The sequence below is a fragment of the Buceros rhinoceros genome, unplaced genomic scaffold, assembly GCF_000710305.1.
Source record: "Buceros rhinoceros silvestris isolate BGI_N320 unplaced genomic scaffold, ASM71030v1 scaffold8126, whole genome shotgun sequence".
NCBI classification, from domain to species: domain Eukaryota; kingdom Metazoa; phylum Chordata; class Aves; order Bucerotiformes; family Bucerotidae; genus Buceros; species Buceros rhinoceros.
The window spans coordinates 1-22,268 of record NW_010415741.1 but is presented as its reverse complement, the minus strand read 5'-3'; the positions used below and the strand labels follow the sequence as shown (position 1 = coordinate 22,268).

Below are 22,268 nucleotides of genomic sequence, written 5' to 3'. Positions count from 1 at the left end.
AGTCAGCCCAGAGGGAAAGCAGTTTAAATAATCTTACAACAAGGGCAACCTCTCTTAGTAGTAGAGGCTCTTTATTTTTGTGCCTGCTTTTTGCCAGTGAAGTGAAATAAAGAAGATAAAGAAGTAGCAAATTGTTTTGCGTGGGATTTTGGGGGTTGACTGCTTCTAGTGTGACAGTTAGCCCTAGCAAAAAGAACGTGCAACACCTCTGTAACAAGCTGTTTCTTTGCCACTTGGTTTTCTTAGCTCGTTTTTTCAAATCCATCCGAAGTTCACTTTAGTCCATTGGAAAGGAGTTGCTATCTGTGTGCACATGAAGAGGCACATCCCACCCACTTCAATAACTAGTCACTGGGCTCTTGGTAGAACTGCTGTGTCCGACTTTGCATGAATGAAAAACTAATTTAATGATACAATGAAAATAAGTGTATGGGGTTGTGCTTTTCCCATTTGCCCAGGTCTGGTGAAAGAAGTAGCATTTGCCTTGTGAGCTCAGGCACATGCTTTTGGCCTCCCATCAAACGGCTAAAGGAGCTGAGAGGCGAAGGACAACAGTCTTCCTGCCCTAACATCTCACAGCTGCCTAGGTAGTGCCAAGGTTATGGGCAGTTACTCTCTGTCAAAAAAGCCTACAGCTCAAATATACTCATTTCTTACATCATTTAGTTGAGAGTACGAAGAATTGAAATCCCTGGAGTTCCACTGCCATCTCCTCTTCATTGCAGGGCTTGGACCTGCAGCTCCTCCTTTGCCACCTTGGCATTGACGGTGCAGCTAGGGGTATATCTCTGCCATGTACCCAACACTGAAGTGAACAGTGTTTTCAGAGTATACTCTACGATAGGTTTTGAAATATGTGTTTCCTCACTCTCACCTCAACCTTGCTCAGTGCCAAACAACCCCCAAAGCCCATCATGCTCCATTAACAAATGGGCTAGCGGGGTGCTGTGCTGCACAGAGACCTGTGTCCACCTGCTGCTTACAGAAATCATGTGTTTTGTCTTCCAGACTCCGACCTGAGTATGCGGACACTCAGCACACCCAGTCCAGCATTAATATTTCCACCGAATTCCCCTGGTTTCCAGAATGGCAGAGGGTCATCAACGTCTTCATCCTCAGTCACTGGGGAAACTGTTGCCATGGTCCACTCACCACCTCCCACCCGTCTCACTCATCCTCTCATCCGGCTGGCATCCAAGCACCAGAAGGAACAGGCCAACATAGACCGGCTGCCCGACCACTCCATCATCCAGATATTTTCCTTCTTGCCCACCAACCAGCTGTGCCGCTGTGCCCGTGTGTGCCGCCGCTGGTACAACCTTGCCTGGGACCCCCGACTTTGGAGGACTATTCGTCTGACCGGCGAGACAATCAATGTAGACAGGGCTCTTAAAGTGCTGACCCGGAGGCTTTGTCAGGATACGCCCAACGTATGTCTCATGTTGGAGACGGTAACTGTTAGTGGCTGCAGGCGGCTCACAGACAGAGGACTCTACACCATTGCCCAGTGCTGCCCAGAACTGAGGAGGCTGGAGGTGTCTGGCTGTTACAACATCTCCAATGAGGCGGTCTTTGATGTCGTGTCACTGTGCCCAAACCTGGAACACCTAGATGTGTCAGGTAACAGAAAATATTTCAATACAGATTCGTCTTGTTCTAAAAGCCTCACGCATGTCAAAGCCCTGGCTCCACAGCAGCACTCCCGCCGTGGAGCCATGCTGGCAGAGGTGGCCTGTTCGAACAGCACAAGTACTTTTTACAGATTCGCACAAAGCACCCTTACAAGGGTCTGCATTGCAATCAGTGCTACATTATAAGTGAAGGCTAGAAACTTCAGCCAAATTGGCTTCATCGTTCTCATATGTTTTTCTAAATAATGCCTTTGCTTAGTGGCTTTCTACTTTTCCTTGCACGCGGTTACAGTGTACCACTGCAGCTCTTTAGATCAGGAGAAACCTTTTACACAATTTTCCTCAGACCTTCTCTGGGGAAACGAGATGTTTTTTCTCAAGGTCAGCTGCACATTATTTCTTGTATGCAAGTATGTTGTCACTTAATGGAAAGGATGTAGCCGAGCAGAGCACTGAAGTAAATTTGATGTTCAGCACTTATTTTGTGATCTCTCTTGTCACCAGTCTAAGGTTGTTATAAATCAGCCATGCCAGATTTGCCATTGTAGAGTACTAGTGGCAACAGGCAGGACGAAGAGGGCATAGGGAACAATGCTACTGGGTCACTTTGAAGGCTGACTTTGTCCCCACCATATTTTTGCTTTTCTTCCTGCATCCTCTAGGGTGGTCTGGAGAGTTGAGTGCCTTAAGTATCCTGGGCTTGTAGAGACAGGACAAGTAGAATCGCTGAGCTGAGGATGAACTGCCTTGGCACACCAGACTGTCAACTGACATCCTGAGTGCACTTGGGGGCTTGTAGGTGGCTGAAAATATTTTGGTCCACAGCTGCTACTTGTATGCTACAGATTGAGGGTGATTTTTTGAAATACAGGAAAAATGAAAAGATGATACCAGGTCTTGAAGATTCTTTTGGGGTCTGTCTTCATTTCTGGTTTCCGCAAGCCTGTTACTTTCGGACCTAGACGATGATATCTCTCTCTAAGAGCTCACCAGTTTCGTCCAAAGTGTGTAAGGGGCGAGTAGAATAGCTATCTTCCTTGAATTTTGTCTCATCAGTGGGACAGGAAAATAACTTTAATCTCACATTTTCCTAAGTTGTCCTTTCTTTTTGGAACAGGAGAGGGAAAAGTCTTGGTTTTGAACATGCTCAGAAGTCAGAGTGTTTGGGTTCAGACATGGCTTTTGCTCCATGTGCCTGCATATGAATTGAGGATAGTTGATCTCTAGGGTCTTGTTTTGAGTCCAGTTTTTTCATTCTGACGTAGAAAATTTTAGATATTTTGGCAGCAGGATTCCATTTTCCCCTCCTTCTGTCTGTAGTTGGGAGGACAAGGCCCGTACCTACACACTCAAGCAATTCTCAGGACTGAGGTGGTTCACTGATTTGTTTTCATACTGAGCTGAGTGCATGGGTTGGGGGATAACACCGTAACTGCAGCTAGTTAATTAAAATCCAGTTAACAGTTGTATATCTAATTGAATCCCTCTCCCCCTTGGATGGTTACTTGGCAGCAGTAGTGTACCAAAATATTTAATGTCAAAACCAGATGTTCATATTAACTGTAAGAGTTTTCCACAATGTAAGTTCTGTTACTCTCAGCATCCATTTTGTGGGCAGGGCTGAGATATCTCTAGAAGTTGGTTGAGCTTGACTGAAAGTTATTATCTAACATCCTAGCCAATATTTTTTTTTCAATGTGTTTGGAAGTGTCTACTCCCTTTTAAAAATCAGTTATACTTCCTTTATGGAAAATACTGTTGCAAAAGCTTTGTTTTTATTATTTAGGACAGAAAAATTGTTGCAGACCCAGGAACCTGTCATTTTGCCTAAAAATCAGGCGGTTGTATATCAACATGGACTTTTTCCTGGTGAAACCATTTTGAATATCCTTCCCATTAAATATTTTACAGTGTAGCCAAAGTAACTAGACAAGGCAATGCTGAGCTTATCAAAACAGTGATCACACACTGATGTGTGTGATTCCAACTGTGCTGTAAGACTTCTGACCCAATCACATTCTAATTATGGTCATTAAAGCGCTCCCACTTCTTGGATCCTCAGCAGACAGAATGTTCTCCTCAGCCTCCTGGACTCTTCATTCTCACTCAGCCAAATTGTAAAATTGAATTCTGGTCAGCATGCAAAAAATCCAGACTTAATCCAGCAGCCTCCTTGGGCAAATGCAATAGTGACAGCAATGTCAGGTCCAGCAGAACTCCGCCTAGGTTCTTCTGTGGAAACCCAGCTCAAGGATGGGCCCTTCAGTGCTGCATTTTGTATCAGCCTCTCCAAAGCACACATTAAAGGTGAAATTTTTACACCATTAATATGGTAATGCTTCCCATTAGAAAAATCACTTTGCATTATTGAGCGTGTACATAGTACTTATTTGAAGGCAAATCTATTTCCAAAGATTACACCATAACATAGATGGATCTGCAACACAGTCCAAAGAGGAAATAGCAGCATTCAGTTTCACGAAACCGTTGTTCATTGAACAAAGTTCTTTGCTTCAAGGTCCCGGAGCTTCTGCGTGGCCTGTGCACAGATTTTATTGGGTGACGCCTAAGGTAAAATTTGCATCTGTCCAAATAAATTTGAAGCCTAAATTAAAGATCCAGCTGCAAATTCAAATGACGACTGTAGAAATCTAATCTAATGGCAAAATGTTTCAAGTCCATATCCCATGCTTCTTAGAGCATTGGTATGAGCCTGCTGGATTGTCTCAAGGGATTTTTTTTTTTCTTTTTGTTTTTAAGAACTGAAGCATTTTCATACCTTCCCCCAAGCCTCTGAATGAGAACTTGTTGTATCAGTTGGTGTGGGTTTGAGTCATTTGTTTTTGAGGTGGTCTCCACATATTGTCATGCTGTATTTCCAGACTACAGGATTTATGCAGCATTTATGACGTGTTGCTCTAAGGATGTCGTCATAACTTTTCTGGCTTTTCATTGGTCACTTCGTCCCTGTTGGCCAGTGTTTTAGCAACATAGAAAAGATCTTTTTATCCTTACCTGAGGACACCTCTTTAGGCATCAGCTGCAGAATTTGTCTGAGTAGAGGTAAAACTGCTGGGCCTTCATCGCTAGCAGGTAGACCCTCCCTTCCTCCTTGCAGCTGGTTCTAGCTATGCTAATGCAGTGTGCTCAGCTGAACTCGGCACAGATAAGAATTTCCCTCCAGGAGCCTGAGACTGCCCGTTTGCAGTGCAGCAGAAACAGCACCTTCCGAAAAAAAGCTTTCATTCACCACCATGCACAGAGTGGAGTTTAAAAATAGGGGAAGTCTGTGAGTCCCTTTAATCTAGCTCTTTATCTTTCCTTGCAAGGTCTGGTGTTTATCCTCTAGTCTAGTCACCTCCATTCATGGCTGGACTTTCTCACTTAAAACAGTCCTTTTCTGTGTCTGTCCATGTCCTCCCATGCCCTTCCCAGTCTGTTTGCTCTTGCTGATTCTATCCCTTCTCCTTAGGTTACCCATCTCCACCCTTCAGCAAACACATAGTCTTGACATAGTTTTGCATCCTTCCCACATCGCAGGCTTGGGGCTGGATTCACATCTGTTCTCCAAATGCTTCTTGGAGGATGAGTGGGGTTTGTCGTTTTTACAATGGGCTTGGATGGTGAAAGAGCCCCTGATGTTGGTTTACAAACACAGCCAATCAGCAACGAGACTGCCTCTGATCAAAAAGCTGCATTGGTTGCCGTGTAGCACCGTTTTCTCAAATTGACGGTGGTTTTATATCACAGTAACAGATCATGGGCTGTCCCTAGATAAACCTAGAAACTTTGCTTTACATTTGGGTTATGGGCAAAATGGGTCTCTCGCTTTGCTGGTGCTCAAAATCCCAAAGCAACCTCACTGACTCCGGTGGAGTTTATTATTTCCTCTGGTGTAGGGACACATCACAGCAAATCTAGATTCGCAGCCAGGAAGATTATGCCCTTGTATCGTGAAGGTTCACCTTCATCACACCAGTATGCAGTTCCATGCCCACCTCTCTGGTCTTGCTGTGTGATTTGCTTTTACTGCTTGCTTAAATTTGCCGTTTTTCCACTTAGGCTGCTCCAAGGTAACGTGCATCAGTCTGACTCGCGAAGCCTCCATCAAGCTGTCTCCCTTACACGGGAAACAAATCTCCATTCGCTACTTGGACATGACAGACTGCTTCGTCCTGGAGGACGAAGGACTGCACACCATTGCCGCTCACTGCACTCAGCTGACCCACCTGTACCTGCGCCGCTGCGTCCGCATCACCGACGAGGGTCTCCGCTACCTGATGATTTACTGTGCGTCCATTAAGGAACTGAGCGTGAGCGACTGTCGCTTTGTCAGTGACTTCGGCATGCGGGAGATTGCCAAGCTGGAGTCGCGCCTCCGATACCTTAGCATCGCTCACTGCAGCCGGATCACAGACGTGGGCATCCGTTACATAGCCAAATACTGCAGCAAGCTGCGCTACCTCAACGCGCGGGGCTGCGAGGGCATCACGGACCACGGCGTGGAGTACCTCGCCAAAAATTGCACAAAACTCAAATCGCTAGATATTGGCAAGTGCCCTCTGGTCTCAGACACTGGCCTGGAGTTTCTAGCCCTCAACTGCTTCAACCTGAAGCGCCTGAGCCTGAAATCATGCGAGAGCATCACCGGGCAGGGCCTGCAGATTGTAGCTGCCAACTGTTTTGACCTGCAGATGTTGAATGTGCAGGACTGCGAAGTCTCTGTGGATGCTCTGCGATTTGTTAAACGACATTGCAAGCGCTGTATTATAGAGCACACCAACCCTGCCTTCTTCTGAAAGGACACCCCACACCTGTCGTTACAATGCAGTATTAAAAATACTGATGTATAAACACACCCTCCCATATTCAATAATGCTGTTTTTTCTATTGCTCTCGGGAGTCAGCTTTTCTTTTATGCTGTGGATGAGGGGGGTTTCTAGAGGACTATTTTGTTTGCTTTTTGTATGATCACTTTTTAAGCTGCGGTGGACCTCCGTGGAGAGGCTGCCTTAATGCAAAAGCAATGAGTGCTCAGCATCCCCAGAGGCTGCCATTTCCATAGCAGCCGTGATCTTGTCCCAAGCTACAGTAGCCACCTCCAAAGGAAGTAGCACATAATCCCTCCTTTGGAAATGCTACTAAGCTGTGTCAAATACGCCTGAATTCCAGCTGTGCTCATGAAGCTGACTATGCAATTCGTGTCTCTGTTCCCCTACTTATTCTAATATGGCTGATAAAGCATTCCCTCATCTTCAAGTAGTTTCTCTTTGGAAATCATCCATTGTAATCCCTCAGGAAATACTGGGTAATGTTCTTAAACCTGCTTGACTGAGGCAGAGTAAGACCTGCTGGTCATTTCCAATGCATGGATTCTCTTGGAAAGCCCACGTCCAGGTCACTCGTGCATTACTTGCCTTCATTTCTAAATCCGCCCTCTCCTGCATGTGTCGAACCACCCTTTGGTAGCAGACAGGGACTTTTGGGTCTGACAAGCAGTGACATTTTCACCTGAGTGAAGGAAAACAGATGAGATATTGGTGACCTGGCAAAGGGAAAAGCCAGCAAATGAGTCTGAGAAGCTGCTGTAATTCTGCAACAAGCTGTGATAGCACTGTAGTACACCAGGGTCTCTCTGAGGTGTTGTGGAGCAGCTTGCATGGACAAGTCCCAACTGCTGTGCTGCAATGCCATCACCAGAAAGCCTGTCTTTGTTCATTCACTGTATCTCTTCAGCAGCCGAGGCACCACTGCAGTTGACACTCCCTGAGCAAACTAGGCACATGTGTTGAGGTAAATTCAGTCTGTGCTTTCATACGCCCAGAAACCTGACCCTCTTCCGTGGCCTTCCAGACCAAAGGATAGATGGCTGATCTTGAGACTTCAAAGATACTAGCCTGATGTTAGATAACACCCCTGGGGATAGAGGGACTTAGAATGTTATTCACATTAGACTTAGATTTTGTGAATCTTGTCTGTGTGTGTTCCCTTAGGCTGGAGAAACAGCTGCTCTTCAACAAGAAATTAAAGTTGCCCTGTGACACTGGGAGCCCCTTGTGCGCTCGTGGTCACTTCTGCTCATGCAAGGGCAAGAGTGGTTTGGAGGTTCACCAATTCGTTGCCTCCTTCCCCAGAGCATGTGGCCGTTTCACGGTTACTTTCGTCACAATTTTTCTGGCAGCCATTTCTCTGCATTTCAACATGTAATGCTCAGAGTTGAAAGCCAGACATGTTAAGGGTGATGATATTTTCAGGCAGGCCCCCTGTGCCTGGCTGACAGGTGAATTCATACGTTCAGCTCAAACACTATAAATGTCTTGGTAGAGAACATAAGAAGGGAAGCACTGTGTCTGGTTTTCATAAGCAATAGTTCCATCATCTCCAGACAACACTAGTAAAATCGTTGATATGAAGTGAAAATCCATATGCTCGAGAAAAATACATAACTGCTGAGGAAATACTTGTAGCAATGCTCTCTCAAATTACAAAAAAAGCAATGGTTTGGACATGTCCCTGCAGAGGGAACTTGTCCTATTGCTGCAGTAATTCCTGTAATGTATGTTTCTCCAATTTTCACTTTCTTAACATACACGATGTCATCGGCTCTGAGTTACAAATCAGATTGTACTAAAGCAAAGAGGGCCGTGGAGAGTGAATTTGTCATTGCTACTGTTACTGGTCAGTGAATCGCAGGGGATGATACCATCCTTTGGCCAGTTAATATCACTTTAGTTTTCTTTTCTGTATTTTTAAAATTAGAGATTCTTCTCCAGCAAGTAGTACAGTAATTTTATCTGAGCCAGCTGTACTCTCTGTTTATCCTTTATCTCAAAATAGCCCTGGAGGTAGTTAAATGTTAAGCCCATTCCTGAGGATGGTGGGATTTTGAGCCATTTGCACTCATGAAATATAAGGCCTCATTAGTAACATTTAACTGTTTGTTTAAAAAAAATAATGAAGCTATTTTTCTGGCTACGCTAAATTCAGTGAATAGTGCTACATTGTTTTTAAGGTTTCTAGTGTTTAAATTGGCCTGTACTGTACAAATCTCACTATAAAGCCTTAATTTGCTACCCAGAAATAAAGCAGTATATTGGTAACTGATGAGCATGCATCGTCATTTGCACTAATTCATTAACTTCTGGTGAAGAAGAAAAGATTAAATACTTTTAAAACTTTTCTTGGAAGTTAGGTAGGTGAATGAGAACATCAGGTAGGTGGATGACTCTTAAAAATGGGGAAAAAATTGTTATAGATTATGAACTTGTCTATCTGTCCGTTTTAAATTTTATTTTCCGCATGTGATTCTTCTTGACCTTGAAACATAATCAGTAACTCGGAGTGAAAATAAAAGAAAAAACAGTATGTAAGAAGCATATGTGTAAAGATTTCAGGAGGGTCTCTGCATTGGCTTAAAGGCAAATTAACATATTTGATGTGAAAAGTAAAATTAATTGACTGAGAGGGTAGAGCACTGACTGGTGCAGTGTTGCCTTTGAATGCTCTAAAAAAAAGCACTCTGGAGGGCACTGGTGGAAAATGAATAAAGGTAGTTTTTCTAAGCCAAGCATTTTTAAGTATGTAATCTGACATGATCTGAGCTGGCACTCTGAGACTGCTGCTATTTCAAGAAAATTTGAACTTAACTTATTGATACAGCTTGCCTGGTTTGACTTTTAACCTTTTTCCTATGTCTGCTTGCAAAACAACACAACCAGAAATGACACTGAAATAGTGCGTGTGGAGCTGAGACTGCTGGAAAGGTTGCAACATGTGACTGACGTGTCTTCACTTCAGTTTGGGGTTGGCAGAGACTATAAATTTCCTGAGCAAAAACATTGTTGGTTCTTGAACCATAAAATTCAGGCTCAGGCACTGAGGCTTCTTCTGCTCTGCAATAACATGTGGTGATCTCATCAAAGAAGCAGCGATGAATCACATCAGTCAGGCTGGCATGTTGTTTATGCCTTTGGAATAACTTGTGTCCTGTAGAGAGAGGTCTCTTAGAAAAGGCGCGCTGTGATTATAGCCGAAGTGCTGTATCTTCTTCCTTCTCATTTTCTGGGCTTTTGAAAAAAGCATGGCTTTATTTTCCGTGTTAGTGGCATGAGATGCAACATGTTTGCCTTTCTGAGCTATGCTCATCTGGCTTCCTACAAAATGCAAAACAGCTTCTGTGGGATGTCTTGGACTCAGAATCGTGGTCCAGACTGTAACCTTCAGTAGTGGCTTACGTGGTTTCTGAAAACTTCTACCCTTTGAACTGGAAAATTAAAAAGCTAGTAAAAGATCTAATTTTAGCACTAGGCTTGAAGCAGGTCCAAACTCTCATTAAAAAGAAATGTAATGACCATTTGGACTGCAGACTGGCTGCCTCGCAGCTGCTAGTGTTTGTTTAAAGGGGAAAAGTTCTCTGACAGAATTGGTGCATGGCTCCTCTTCCTGCAGCGTTCCTCAGGAAAGTTACCTGCCCTCGTTTTCTTAATAATTTTGTCAATTTAGCTGTTCGTGCTGAAACTTCCCATGCTGGGCTTTGAAAATGTTAGTTGAAATGGTTCATCTGTTTCTGTAAATAAAGCTAGGAGGAAATGTCATCTTGCTCATGTTAAACTCCTGGTGACCTTTCCTTTGAAAACGGTTCGTTGCTCTTCGTCTCCTCTAAGGCCTTCTGAGTGAAAGTGTGAGCCTTGCCAGGAGGTCAGCTTTGGGACAAGGATGTGCCTTACTGCTCTCCCAGTTAAAATCCACCCACGTTTAGCTGCATTGTATGTGTCTGAAGACCTCCAGCTCCATGAGAAAAGAGACACTTAGATCTTTGGGGGCTTGTATTCTGGCGAGGCTGATATTTGGCAAAGCCAAGAGGAGTTTATCGCTCTGGCAGTGTGAAGGAGGAAATGACCTGAATTATATGGAAGCTGCCTGGAATGTCAGGGTGGGGTTGAAAGATGGCGTTTTGAGAACTGGGACAAGAAGGATAAAGGAAATTTCCTGGGCAAGGGGGGCTGAGACCCCCTTGAAATGAAAAGATGAAAAGAGACTGAGTGAGTTTCAGCAATGAAACTGGGGCTGGGGTTAAGAGAGGTGCATTTGTGTGAGCTGTTGAGCAGGACGAGTTGGGCCAGAGGAAGTGCAAGTACCACAGAATGAAGTTTGGGGCAGAAACAAGAAGTAGTTAGCTGAACATCGTGTAAATACAGTAAAAGGCTGACAGACAGTTTCAGTGAGGATGCCTCAAATCTGAAACAACCTTTCAATAATGAAATAGTAATTTTACATGTAATGCATCCAATATCTATCCTTTTTAATATTTTGTGAAGCCAGAAAAATTTTAGAGGCAAAACTTCTGCCTTTACCAGCGAATACGTACAGAAGCCTGAAGACGTTGTCAGCGCCAGTGTCTTGTTCCTACCCTTAGACTGTTGCGTGATGTAAGCTACTGAGAAGAACAAGGTGAAGCAGGTTTGTAACACCTCTTCTTCCTTCGGCGTTGTATTTCAGCAGCACCAGCTGTTCGGTTTACTAAGGTGCAGGCGTCAGTGTGGAGCCAAACTCATGCCCTTTTGATGGCTATTAAAGGTCATAATTATAATACGTTCAAGTTACTGCCAGGCCATAGACATCAGAATTCAAACTCAGCTTCGCAAAAATACATTTAACTGGAGCGCATTACTGCATGCTATTAAACAGATTAAATCAGTTTTCTCCATAAAATAGCTGAGGGGTGTTTATTTTCATGCACCCCTGCTGTCCAGCTGTATGCCTCAGAGCAAGTTTTTCCTGTTTTTGTCTTCTGTGAAAACTGGATTGAAATGTCAGGTCATTTTTCCCTTGTCCTCTGGATGATCATAGAGGCACATCTAAGATTCAAACAAGTAGGCTCTGCTAATATAAATTAAAAAAAAAAAAAGTATGAGTGCAACAGTCCAGTTGGCCGTAGATAGGTCAAATGAAGCCATTATAAATATAAGTTACTGAGCAGGCTCCAGAGAGAGAACCAGAGGGACCAGAAGGAAGGATCTTTTTGAAAAATAAAGAACTCTGAGCTTTTATAAATGACCCTGATACTTCTAATGCAGAACAGAATTCTTAACCATTCCTTTTAGTACTAAAGATACTGTGTTCTTTGGGTTAGAACAGGCTAGTTTTCCTCTGTTTTTTAAGGAAACATGGCATGCTGTAGCCTCAAGCTCACATAAATGGTGGAGATGGAAAAAGTCTTCTTAAAAAGATGAGAGAGAATGGAAAGAGGGATTTGTGCCAAAAGGATTGAATATTTTTAACAGTTTCAGGTTGCATTGTCTGTCTTTGATGGCTCCTAAAATATTTTTTTAAATCAAGTAAATGGCCATGCTCGAGAAGTTTCCGTTACCCCTTGAATATACTCCATTCACACGATTGCCTCAGAAGAGAGACATCAGAGCTGTAGAAAAACCCAGCATCTAGCTGTAAAAAATAACTGTAGCTAACTTGTTGCTTATAATTTGCCTTATCAAGTTTTTTCATGTCTTTATCACTTGTCACATAAAGGTTATATCCTAAGCCTTTACCAGGACACAGAAAAACTGTATCTATTATTTACAAGTTATATTTTTCTGACACTTCAGTTTTGCTCTGGTTGTCTGTTCCTGGTCTGTTGTACACTCTGAAAATACTTTGAAGAACAGGGCTTATTTCTGGACTTGAATTACGCTGTGTTTGACTACTCTGGGGTCATGTATCTCATGTGGTATTCTGGTTGTTGATGTCTGTTTTGTGACGTGACTCTGCAGTTGTGGCCACCTGCATTTCAGCATGGAAATGGAATTGCCCATCAGATGGCGTATGTGACACGTAACACCTGTCAGAGCTCAGACCTCATGCATGACTGGCTGCTGGGGGGGCTGGAAATACCCGTCCACAGCAGTGTCAGTACTTTGTAGTGATTCACTCCTTAACTGAACAAGGCATCTTCTGGTTTCTTTAGCATCGATTACAGGAGGCAAACTAACTTCAGCACATGCTATGGTGAAGTTCGTGGGGCTGTGACCTTTTCTCCACAATGCCCTTTCCTTTTCTCTTCTGCCCTCAGAGAGTTCTGCAAGCTCCTGGGAGTGTGTGAAGTGTCCTGCCTAAGTAATCATGGATAATAGAAATGACAAACAGTCAGTGTTAATAGGATGAGTAAGGCCAGTTACTTGTCAGGCAGTCCAGGGCTGAGGAGGTTGACTGCAAGTCAGTGACCACTCTGTGGCCAAACCTTGCTCACATTTCTCAGTGGAGGTGGGAAGTCCATGAATGAACATCAGTAAATATGATGCTTTCCAATGCTTGTTCTCATAATGATATGTAGAACTAGAAGAGGAATCAGCTGAGAGGGTGTCCACATAATCAAATCATTAAAATCCTCTTTGTTAAAGTAGGATAGTAAAAAGTCAGGTACACGTCTGTCATGAGCCACAATGGCTTGCACTGATTGCCAGTGTGAAACTGAGTTGCTGCTGAGTTTCCATAACATAGCAGGTCATCACGCAGTGACACTGCTGGGGCAGCCCCAGGTCAGGGTATTTTCTCCGGCAGTGTATTCCTGTACTTGCGCAGCAGAGAACTGACCCAGCCTTTTTATCTCTGTATGTGTTCCCCAGGTGACAGGTAAGTTTTTGTGTTTTGCTTTTTAATCTCCCACAAACTCCAGTCCTGCCAGCTCTCTGACCAGCTGGCATGCTGGGGAGCCGTCCCAAGCACCCTCTCTCAGCAGGATCTGGCTAGGAGGTATAATCTCCGCTACTGCTGCCTCCCTGCTCAGGCTGACATCTTCTCTCACTGCTGAAATTTGAATCGTTGATGGTGTTCCCTCTGAAATGTAGCTTCCTCTCCCTTTTTCTTTCCTTGATATACATTCACCACAAAAGGTTCACTTTCGCACTGGCAGGGGAGCAGCAGTGCCACCATGGTGGGACTCACCATGTTTTCCACAGCCCAGAAGGAAAGGAAAGCTCAAGAACATGAGGAAGCGCCTGGTGTGTGACAGGAACAGCAGAGCTGTGCAGCTGGGGAAGGGAAGGAGTGGGGAGGCGCTTTATCTGTCAGAGAGGACAGAGAGGAATGTCCTGAAAACACAGCTGCTGGAAGCAGCCTGGAATGCAATGGAAAACCTGGGAAGGTTTTTGCAACAGTGTGTTCTTGCTGCTGTGGAATTATAGTGTTTGCAAGGTTGTGTGTGCAGGGGGGCCTGAAGGCTTAAAGGAAGGAGCCCACAGCCAACACTTCGTCAGTGACTGGAGCATCTTTCCAATGAGGAAAGGCGGAGAGACCTGGGTCTGTTCAGCCTGGAGAAGAGAAGACTGAGGGGGGATCTTACCAGTGCTTATAAGTGTCTAAAGGACGGGTGTCAAGACAACGGGGCCAGACTCTTTTCAATGGTGCCCAGTGATAGGACAAGGGACAACGGACACAAACTAGAACACAGGAAGTGTGTTCCTCAACATAAGCAAAGACTTCTTTACTTTGAGGGTGGCAGAACACTGGAACAGGCTGCCCAGAGAGGTTGTGCAGTCTCCTTCTCTGGAGACTTTCAAAACCTGCCTGGATGCGATCCTGTGCGACCTGCACAGGTGAACCTGCTTTAGCAGGAGGGTTGGACTAGCTGATCTCCAGAGGTCCCTTCCAATCCCTACTGTTCTGTGATCCTGTGAAAAGGGAGAAGAAATACGACCCTTCCCTGTGGATCTGAGAGGAAGCGAAGGTCTTGCCAATTGGGAGGAGGCTCTGGGGTGCTCTAGGGCATGCTGGGCCTCGTGTCGTGTTTGTCAGCTTGGGTCACTTTATTTAAATGTCATTTGTTAGATACTGGAGTTGCAGATGAGTAGAAGGTCTCTTTGATGTGGTATGATTGGGTGAGGCGTCCATACTGGGGGGGCTGTCGGAGCTCTGTCATCAATCAAGGAGAGAGTGAGGAGAAAAGGGGCCAGGGGCTTCTTCTAGAAATGAGCACTTTGCAGCAGGGGATCTCCTGGCATCTGGATGGGCCTGATTTTCTCCAAAGAATTTATTCTGTGCAGAGACTAGTCAGAAACAGCAACGGGAGCTGTGTGAAGGTGGAGGCGACCAAGTCCTGATAAACTGAGGGAAGGTTCTTCTTGAAGATATAACACGGGCACATGTTAAGAGACTCCAGGTGTCCAGCTTCTTTATGTGAAAAGATAAGGGATGGGTGTGGGTATTTTGTTTGTTTGTTTGTTTTTTAAGTAGAGGTCTTTCAGAATTGCTTGGAATTTACCACCTGTAGGGGAAACTCATTCAAAAACACGGAGACTGGCTTATCTTCAGATTGGAGGGATGTCTGATTTCTGAACACTGGCTTCTTTTTTTTGTATGGCAAATTGGTGAAGGCACAAGAGGGCCTTGCAGCCTGAACTTTGGAGTTCATAAACTTCTGGCAGGTTGAAACTGAGAGCATGACAAAGCAGCCTTCCATTCCCTGGCAAAAAATAAGAAAAAGCAGGGGAAAATTGCATCAAAACACCCCATAAGGAGAGTACGGGAATTCAGGGCTGAAAGCTGGACTGCAAATGGTAAGGTGCAATCTCTTACTGAAAAGATATTTTCTCCTGCAGGAGTCATGTGAAGCCAGAGGGTAAACTGAAAGCTCTCACAAAGATTATCTACAGTGAGCACATGGGTAAATGTGTCAGGGAAGAATCCACACAGCTCTTCTACAAGAAATCCTCCCATGGGGTCAGCAAATAGATGGAGAGACCTGTGAGGCCGGAGTGCTGGGAGCACCAGCCGTGGCTTGAGGACACCTTCTGTGGCTGGCAGTGCAGCGTGGGCCAGGATGCTTCATCGGGAAAACTGGTAACTAAGGTGGCATGTGACGGGTATGACAAAGGTCACTGAATCATGGACGGCTTAAGGGATGAAGGGGGCTGAATATTTACCATGACTAGTTTTAAAAAAAAAATTTAAAAATTAGGGATCGTCAAAGTGAAGCCAGCAGTTAGTAGATCCGTGGCAAATTAAGGTAGTTCTTTGTTTTCTGTGTGTGAAAGCCATGGACTCTCGCTGCAGGGTGTTGTGGGTGCTAAATGTCCACATCATTTAAGAAGAGACTGTATGATTTGTGGGGGAGAAATCTGTGTGCAGCTATTAAAAACAACAGACGACCTCTGGCTCGGGAAATGCTTGAGGCACAAAGTGTTGGAGGCTGGCAGGCTGCGCTGGGAAAATACGCTTGCTCTGTTCTTGTGCGTCTCTCTAGGCATCTGGATTTTGGCTAGTGTCAGGCAGAGTGTTCAGCTACATGGACCTTTTGTCGGGAGCTGTTCTCATATGTTGATATTTGTCTCAGCCAATCCCTGACGCAGAGCACGTGCTCAGTTCTTGTTTGCAATGCTATTAGTCTGAGTTGCTTGAGGTCCTCCAAATGAAATCCCTTTGGGCACCCTCTTTTCTAAAATCCTTATGCTCCAGAGTGGAAAACTCAGTGTTGCTGGGAGCCAACATCCTCATCTATTGACTCTCCCGGGAGCAGGCACTTGAAATTTTGCTGGGGGCTTGGTACCCTGCACATTTAGGCCCTATTGCTGCAGGCCTGCAACGAAAGTGTGTCTGTATTCAGAAGAGAGAGCAAGGGAAGGAGAGCACTTTGTGCTCCCTCAAACGCCTGCAAGTCAGGAAGCTGGTTACAGAGAAACACAGGTGTTTCAGGTCTCTCTCTCACCTCTCATCCACAGGGGGAATTTGGGAAATCAAGAAACTTCTCAATTTCCTTAAGTCAGCTGTGCTGCATCTTTGCAATGAACACCAGGGTTTGCCTTAGCTTCTGCTCAGCCGAAGGTGAAGCATCTCTGTTTCCCTTTATTAGTTTTTAAAAGGGCCTGCCAGTTGTTGTGATAATTTCAAACGCAAGAGGTGGTATAAGGGCAGTTGGCTGCTCAGTCAGGTATTCAGCAATAGTCAAACAACCACCCCTGATGCTTGACATCAAAATTTAATCTCCTTTAGATGACTGGAAGCCAGAGCATGACCGGTGAACACGGACTTGGTACGAACTGTGCCGTCACTAGGCGGCAGTTCATGGAGGGTGTGATTCCCAGACTTGTCTGGAGGAGGCAGAAATGCTGTCCACATCGGCCACGCAAAGTCCCTCCCCTGCATCTTCAGACCCTTCGCCTACTTCTGGCCGTGGGCCCACACAAATACCCAAACACAGCGAGAAATATAAACTTGCAAGGGGCTCAGCTTTCATAATATGACTAAGTTGTTTTGATTTAAGAGTGCTCGTTTTGCCAAGATTGGAAAAAATGAGTCCATTCTCTTCATGGCTGGATGTTAAAGTACACCCACGTTTTCAGACAAATGCCCCAAACGCGCTTGCTTAAACGAACAGCAGGACCAAGGCCTGAGTGCTTCTTTCTTTAGTACTGTTTTTAGGGAAACGGGGGGAAAAATAGGAAAAGCAAGACCATTCTCCACCTAAGTTAAAAATATTGCTAAGAAGATGGGGAATCGTGTCTTTTTCTTATCATTCCCTTCTGAGGCCAGCAGACATGTTTGGTTGCTCACGGTGCTGTTTTGTAGGGCGCAGAGTATTGGCAACGCCCGGCAGCAAAGGGGGTAGAGGGAACTATGGTACTACAAGAGGCTCTGTGTTTGCCTGAAGTCACTCGCATTAAACCAAAAATATGGGCGGGAAGGTGCGTACAGAATCAGTGCGCTGACCTTAGAGTACTGAGACGCTTTGAAATGTGCCTGGACTTCACGTAGTTTTCTCCACAGAATTTGCCCGAAGCGCTGCAAAACTTCACGTGTGTAAGAGCTTTGCTCAGTTTGCCCCTTCAGTGCACAGTGTGTGAATAAAAGGTAGAAGCAATACTGCTGATGTTTAACCATAGTCTGGGTCTTCTCATCTGTAACTCCTCCTTCCTACGTAGCCTCAGCCTGCCTCTCTCTTTTTAATCAGTGTTCCTCCCGTGAAGACCCTCACAGATTAACGTAATGGAAGACTCGTATTGGGGAAAGTCACGGCAGTGCAGAGCAGCAGTTTGAAGGGAAGCCTGTCACTGCGGAGGAGCCCACGCATCCGTGGATCTCAGGGTTCCTGGGCCATGTGCAGGCCTGCATTAATGTTCCTTAACTAGAGCTGGAGTTTCAGCAGAAGCGTTGGACCAAAGGCTCAATTTAGCTGTCGAAACGCAGGTGTGGGATGCCCTTAGAAATGTGCGTAGCCAAGACATCCACAGAGGGCTGGCAGGGACGAGACAGCCCCTGAGACCTCTGCCCTTTTCCATGGACAGAGGGAGGCCAGGCAGATGCCATCAGGCATCTCAAGTGCCTTGTAGCTGTCGAAATGCAGGTGTGGGATGCCTTTAGAAATGCGCGTAGCCGAGACATCCACAGAGGGCTGGCAGGGACGAGACAGCCCCTGAGACCTCTGCCCTTTTCCATGGACAGAGGGAGGCCAGGCAGATGCCATCAGGCATCTCAAGTGCCTTTAGTTGTCCTTTCTTAGGCAAGCATGCTTCTGGATGTTTTAGGGAAGATGTTTGTGGTTAAGGTCAGACAGGCCGTTCACTGGGCCACAAACACAAAAACCCCCCCACAAACGATTGACTGTGCAGGCCACTGTGAAAATGACTGTCATGTGAGGGTAAGATCATTTTCTAATGCTGCAAATATTGTGCAAATATTTGTTCTTGGAGAAAGGACAGTTTCGGCTTCCTTTTCAATCCTTAACTAGAGCTGGAGTTTCAGCAGAAGCATTGGACCAAAGGCTCAGTTTAGCTGTCGAAATGCAGGTGTGGGATGCCCTTAGAAATGCGCGTAGCCGAGACATCCACAGAGGGCTGCTCAGGGTTCCTGGGCCATGTGCAGGCCTGCATTAATGTTCCTTAACTAGAGCTGGAGTTTCAGCAGAAGCGTTGGACCAAAGGCTCAATTTAGCTGTCGAAACGCAGGTGTGGGATGCCCTTAGAAATGTGCGTAGCCAAGACATCCACAGAGGGCTGGCAGGGACGAGACAGCCCCTGAGACCTCTGCCCTTTTCCATGGACAGAGGGAGGCCAGGCAGATGCCATCAGGCATCTCAAGTGCCTTTAGTTGTCCTTTCTTAGGCAAGCATGCTTCTGGATGTTTTAGGGAAGATGTTTGTGGTTAAGGTCAGACAGGCCGTTCACTGGGCCACGAACACAAAAACCCCCCCACAAACGATTGACTGTGCAGGCCACTGTGAAAATGACTGTCATGTGAGGGTAAGATCATTTTCTAATGCTGCAAATATTGTGCAAATATTTGTTCTTGGAGAAAGGACAGTTTCGGCTTCCTTTTCAAAACTAAAATGTTTCTGATTATTTTTTTTTTTTAAGTGTGAGACATCTTAGCCCTTACTGCCGCCGGGGCTTTGCTGAAGATCTCTAGGTCCCTCTCTGCAATTTAAAGGAAGAAACTGAAGCACTGAATTCCCCAGCTGAATGGAAGGGGATGTGAAGTCACAGTCTAGGAATCGCCGACAACATCCTAAGACCTAAAATAGCCGTGAGGACGCAGCCTTGCTCTGCTTTCCGCTTGGCCATTCAGCTGCCAAAGAAACAGCACCTCATGCTGGGGTCTCGGGAAGGACTGTGGAGCTGGCTGCACTTTGCAGTTGTGTGAATAAACATCCTCTGCAGCCCTGTGCTGGAGATGGCGCATTGCTCGGTGTGCCTTGCCAAGGGTGCTGCAAGGGATGAGGTGGCAAGCAAGACCTGCCTTGGACCCCAGAGCAGTGCAGGAGAGCGTCGACTCATCCTCTTACTGGGGACCTCCACAGGGCGAACTCCAGGAGGGCTCAGTGCCCCTTTCTTCCTCTGCACATCCCAAGTGTGAGTGGCAAGCGCAGAGAGGGTGGGATGAAGACCTGCAGCCCAGCTGAGTTTCTGACACAGGGACCATAGTGCAGGCTCCAGTGCGGAGGGGTCTCTGCTGCCAGCAGCTGCATAGTGCATCTGGACACTTAAAGGTGTTGCAAGTGTTGTCCTGGGTTTCTTTTCCTGTATTGTGTTCTAGAAGGTAATGACAATTTGCTCTGCTGTGCTTTTTTCAGCACTAAATAATCTGCTATTAAATAATATCTTTGTTCTGTCTGTCTGTTACCTAGGTATTTTTGCTTTGGGGTTTTTTTTTTTTGCCAACCCCTTCATCTTCCCTGCTTCTGCAGTGGCTTTCACGCCCTACCTGCTTTGTTTTGATTTTGAATCAGCATATTTTCTCTCTACCTAGCAGGTGCCCTGAAGGCCTCTCAGAAATCCTATTTATTTTTTCTCTTCCCTCAAAGGACAAACTAGGAAGATTTTACCATAAACCATTGAATTTATGTATAAAAGAGGAGCTAGAGCCTTGCTTTCCATGATTTCAGACTACTAAATGCTGAAAGCTGTCCCCCAAATGTTGTGGGTTTCTTTTTTCCGGTAGCTACAACAGCTGATAGATCCTTTGCACGTAAAGGATGCTTTGTGTGGAAAAATCTGGCTGCTGAAGACAGCATGAAATTAATTTACTTCTGTTTTTGGCATAAATGTTTTCCTGTAAAACAGTCATCCTGGATCATTACTCAAGGTGAATGATTCATGTGAAAATGATAAATGTTTATGTCGAATCGCAATGTTTGTGATACTCACTGAAGGCAATATCAGCTCTTGTTGCTAAGCAACAGTGTCTATTTAAATAAAAAGGTAGGGATGCCTTTTCTTTTCTATCCTCCTAACAGGCAGGAAGATTATCCTGGTTTATTTTGTAAGAAGGAGGTGTTAATGGATTTATTCTGCAGAGAAAATTTCCCGTCTCTCCTTCTTCATCCTTTCTAATAAGATTGAATTCACCTAATGAACAAGGTGATCAAATTTCTGTTTCTCTCAAGTAGTAGAAATTACCCTAAATAAAGCCATGTATTGTTACAACAGCATTAGCTTAAAAGCTATGGCTCCTCTAAGAGTCCATTCTCCTACTGGGAACTTGAAATCACTGGGAAAAATCATGTCACACATGACAAGATACCTTATAATTAAAATGCCAAATTACACTAGTGCCAAATAGCAAATGTAATAGATGTAAGAAATATTCTGGATGCATGTCTTCTAAGTGTTCATGTCAATTTGGAAAATTAGATTCTACTGTTTATATTTCTTTCATCCTGCAATGAAAGGCCCTTGGCCGAGGGCCTTCTGCTGCCTGCATCTTGCTGAGAACAACAGCACCTCTGAGAGCTAGGGAGACTTCTTCCAAAGACCTGCTGTCTGCAGACAGTGGTCCTTGAGTGGATTCTTGCAGCCTTCCCCCTGCTGAAGATGTGTGGGCATGCAGCGGTTCATTCGAATCCTTCCTTTCTTGAGGAAAAGGAGTACGCGGGTTTTGGCAGATTCACTCAAGATGAGGTTCAGGTGAGAACCCGGGAGGTTCGGTTACAAATTGGTGAAGAGTCTGTGGTTCTGTATCATAAATAACTAAGCATTTTTGTGCTATCACACGAAGATTCACAATTGTGGGGGCTCAGTCTGCATTGCTCACCCAGTGTGAAAGCAGTATGTTCAGTACATGCATTTATCTTCATTATATTTTCTGCGTAGTGACATTAGTCAATGTCACAGCTCTTGATTCTCCTGGAAAGCTGTGGTGTTTCCTCATAGTCTGAGCAGATTCAAAATTCAGAGGACTCTCTCATACTGAGACATGTAGTTATTTCTTGGCATACTGTTATTGATAACATCTGTCTCAGTACTATAATCTAGTTCTCTGCTGCACTGACAGCCAAGAAATGTGGCGCTTTGGGATCAAAAATATTGCTGGTTTTGTTCTTGAAAAAAAGAACACTTCTCTTAGATGAAACTATTCAATTCCCCATGAACTTCTCATGAAATGAGATCAGTTTCACTGATGCAGAACTAAAATATTTTCAAAACAATTTAAAAACATTTTTTAAATGCTGGGCTTTTCATTTTGGGTTGGACAAAACCTGTGTTACATCCCTGTACTTCTGCATCTGACCTGCCTGTGGACCATCCTGACCAACTTCCCTCCAAAAATGTTTCCGTTCACTGTACAAACAAAAACACTTAAAAACAAATCAATGAAGTGATAGCAGCTTCCAGATGAAACATTTGGAGTTCATCAACATGTATCATTTTACTGTGTTTAGCAGGATTCATTTGGATGTATAACTCTACTCTGTGAACACTTTTTAAATTGTTTTCTCCTAGTTCAGGATAAAACAAAATTTGAAACCTGCGGTGTTTTAGGGGGAAATGGCATTTGCAGATTTGTGTTGGCTCTTTCCAGGAGACATGGCTTGCTGTGCTCAGCCACACACTGTTCCTCTTGTGCGGATGGCAAACTACCGCACACCCCTCCCCTGTGCAGCCAGAGCGATCCTCACGGGTCCTACAGAAACCTCAACTGCTAACGACGAGCGGCGGCGGGAGATGGCATCAAAACGCTGTCTGACTTGACAGGGTCCTGCGGAATTGTCGTTTAAACGTCCTTCGCTGGGCCAGCAGCGAGGTGCCGGTCCCGCTCTACACTTCCCCACCGTCCTGACTTCTTCCGGAATTTGTTAATAAAACCAGCTAATTTAGTATAAACCTCCCGGAGTGAGAAAAACCCACCCGCCATCTGACAACAGCGAGAGGC

At 45.0% G+C, this 22,268-nt stretch overlaps 1 protein-coding gene across 1 annotated transcript; it reads left to right on the top strand.

Annotated features, from left to right (window-relative positions):
• Nucleotides 1-1,013: 1,013 nt before the first annotated feature.
• Nucleotides 1,014-6,430, top strand: FBXL7 (F-box and leucine-rich repeat protein 7). Its single transcript, XM_010137526.1, has 2 exons — nt 1,014-1,620; nt 5,694-6,430. Exons 1-2 carry the CDS (start codon nt 1,023-1,025, stop codon nt 6,428-6,430), a joined length of 1,335 nt encoding a protein of 444 aa, XP_010135828.1. The 5' UTR covers nt 1,014-1,022.
• Nucleotides 6,431-22,268: the final 15,838 nt, after the last annotated feature.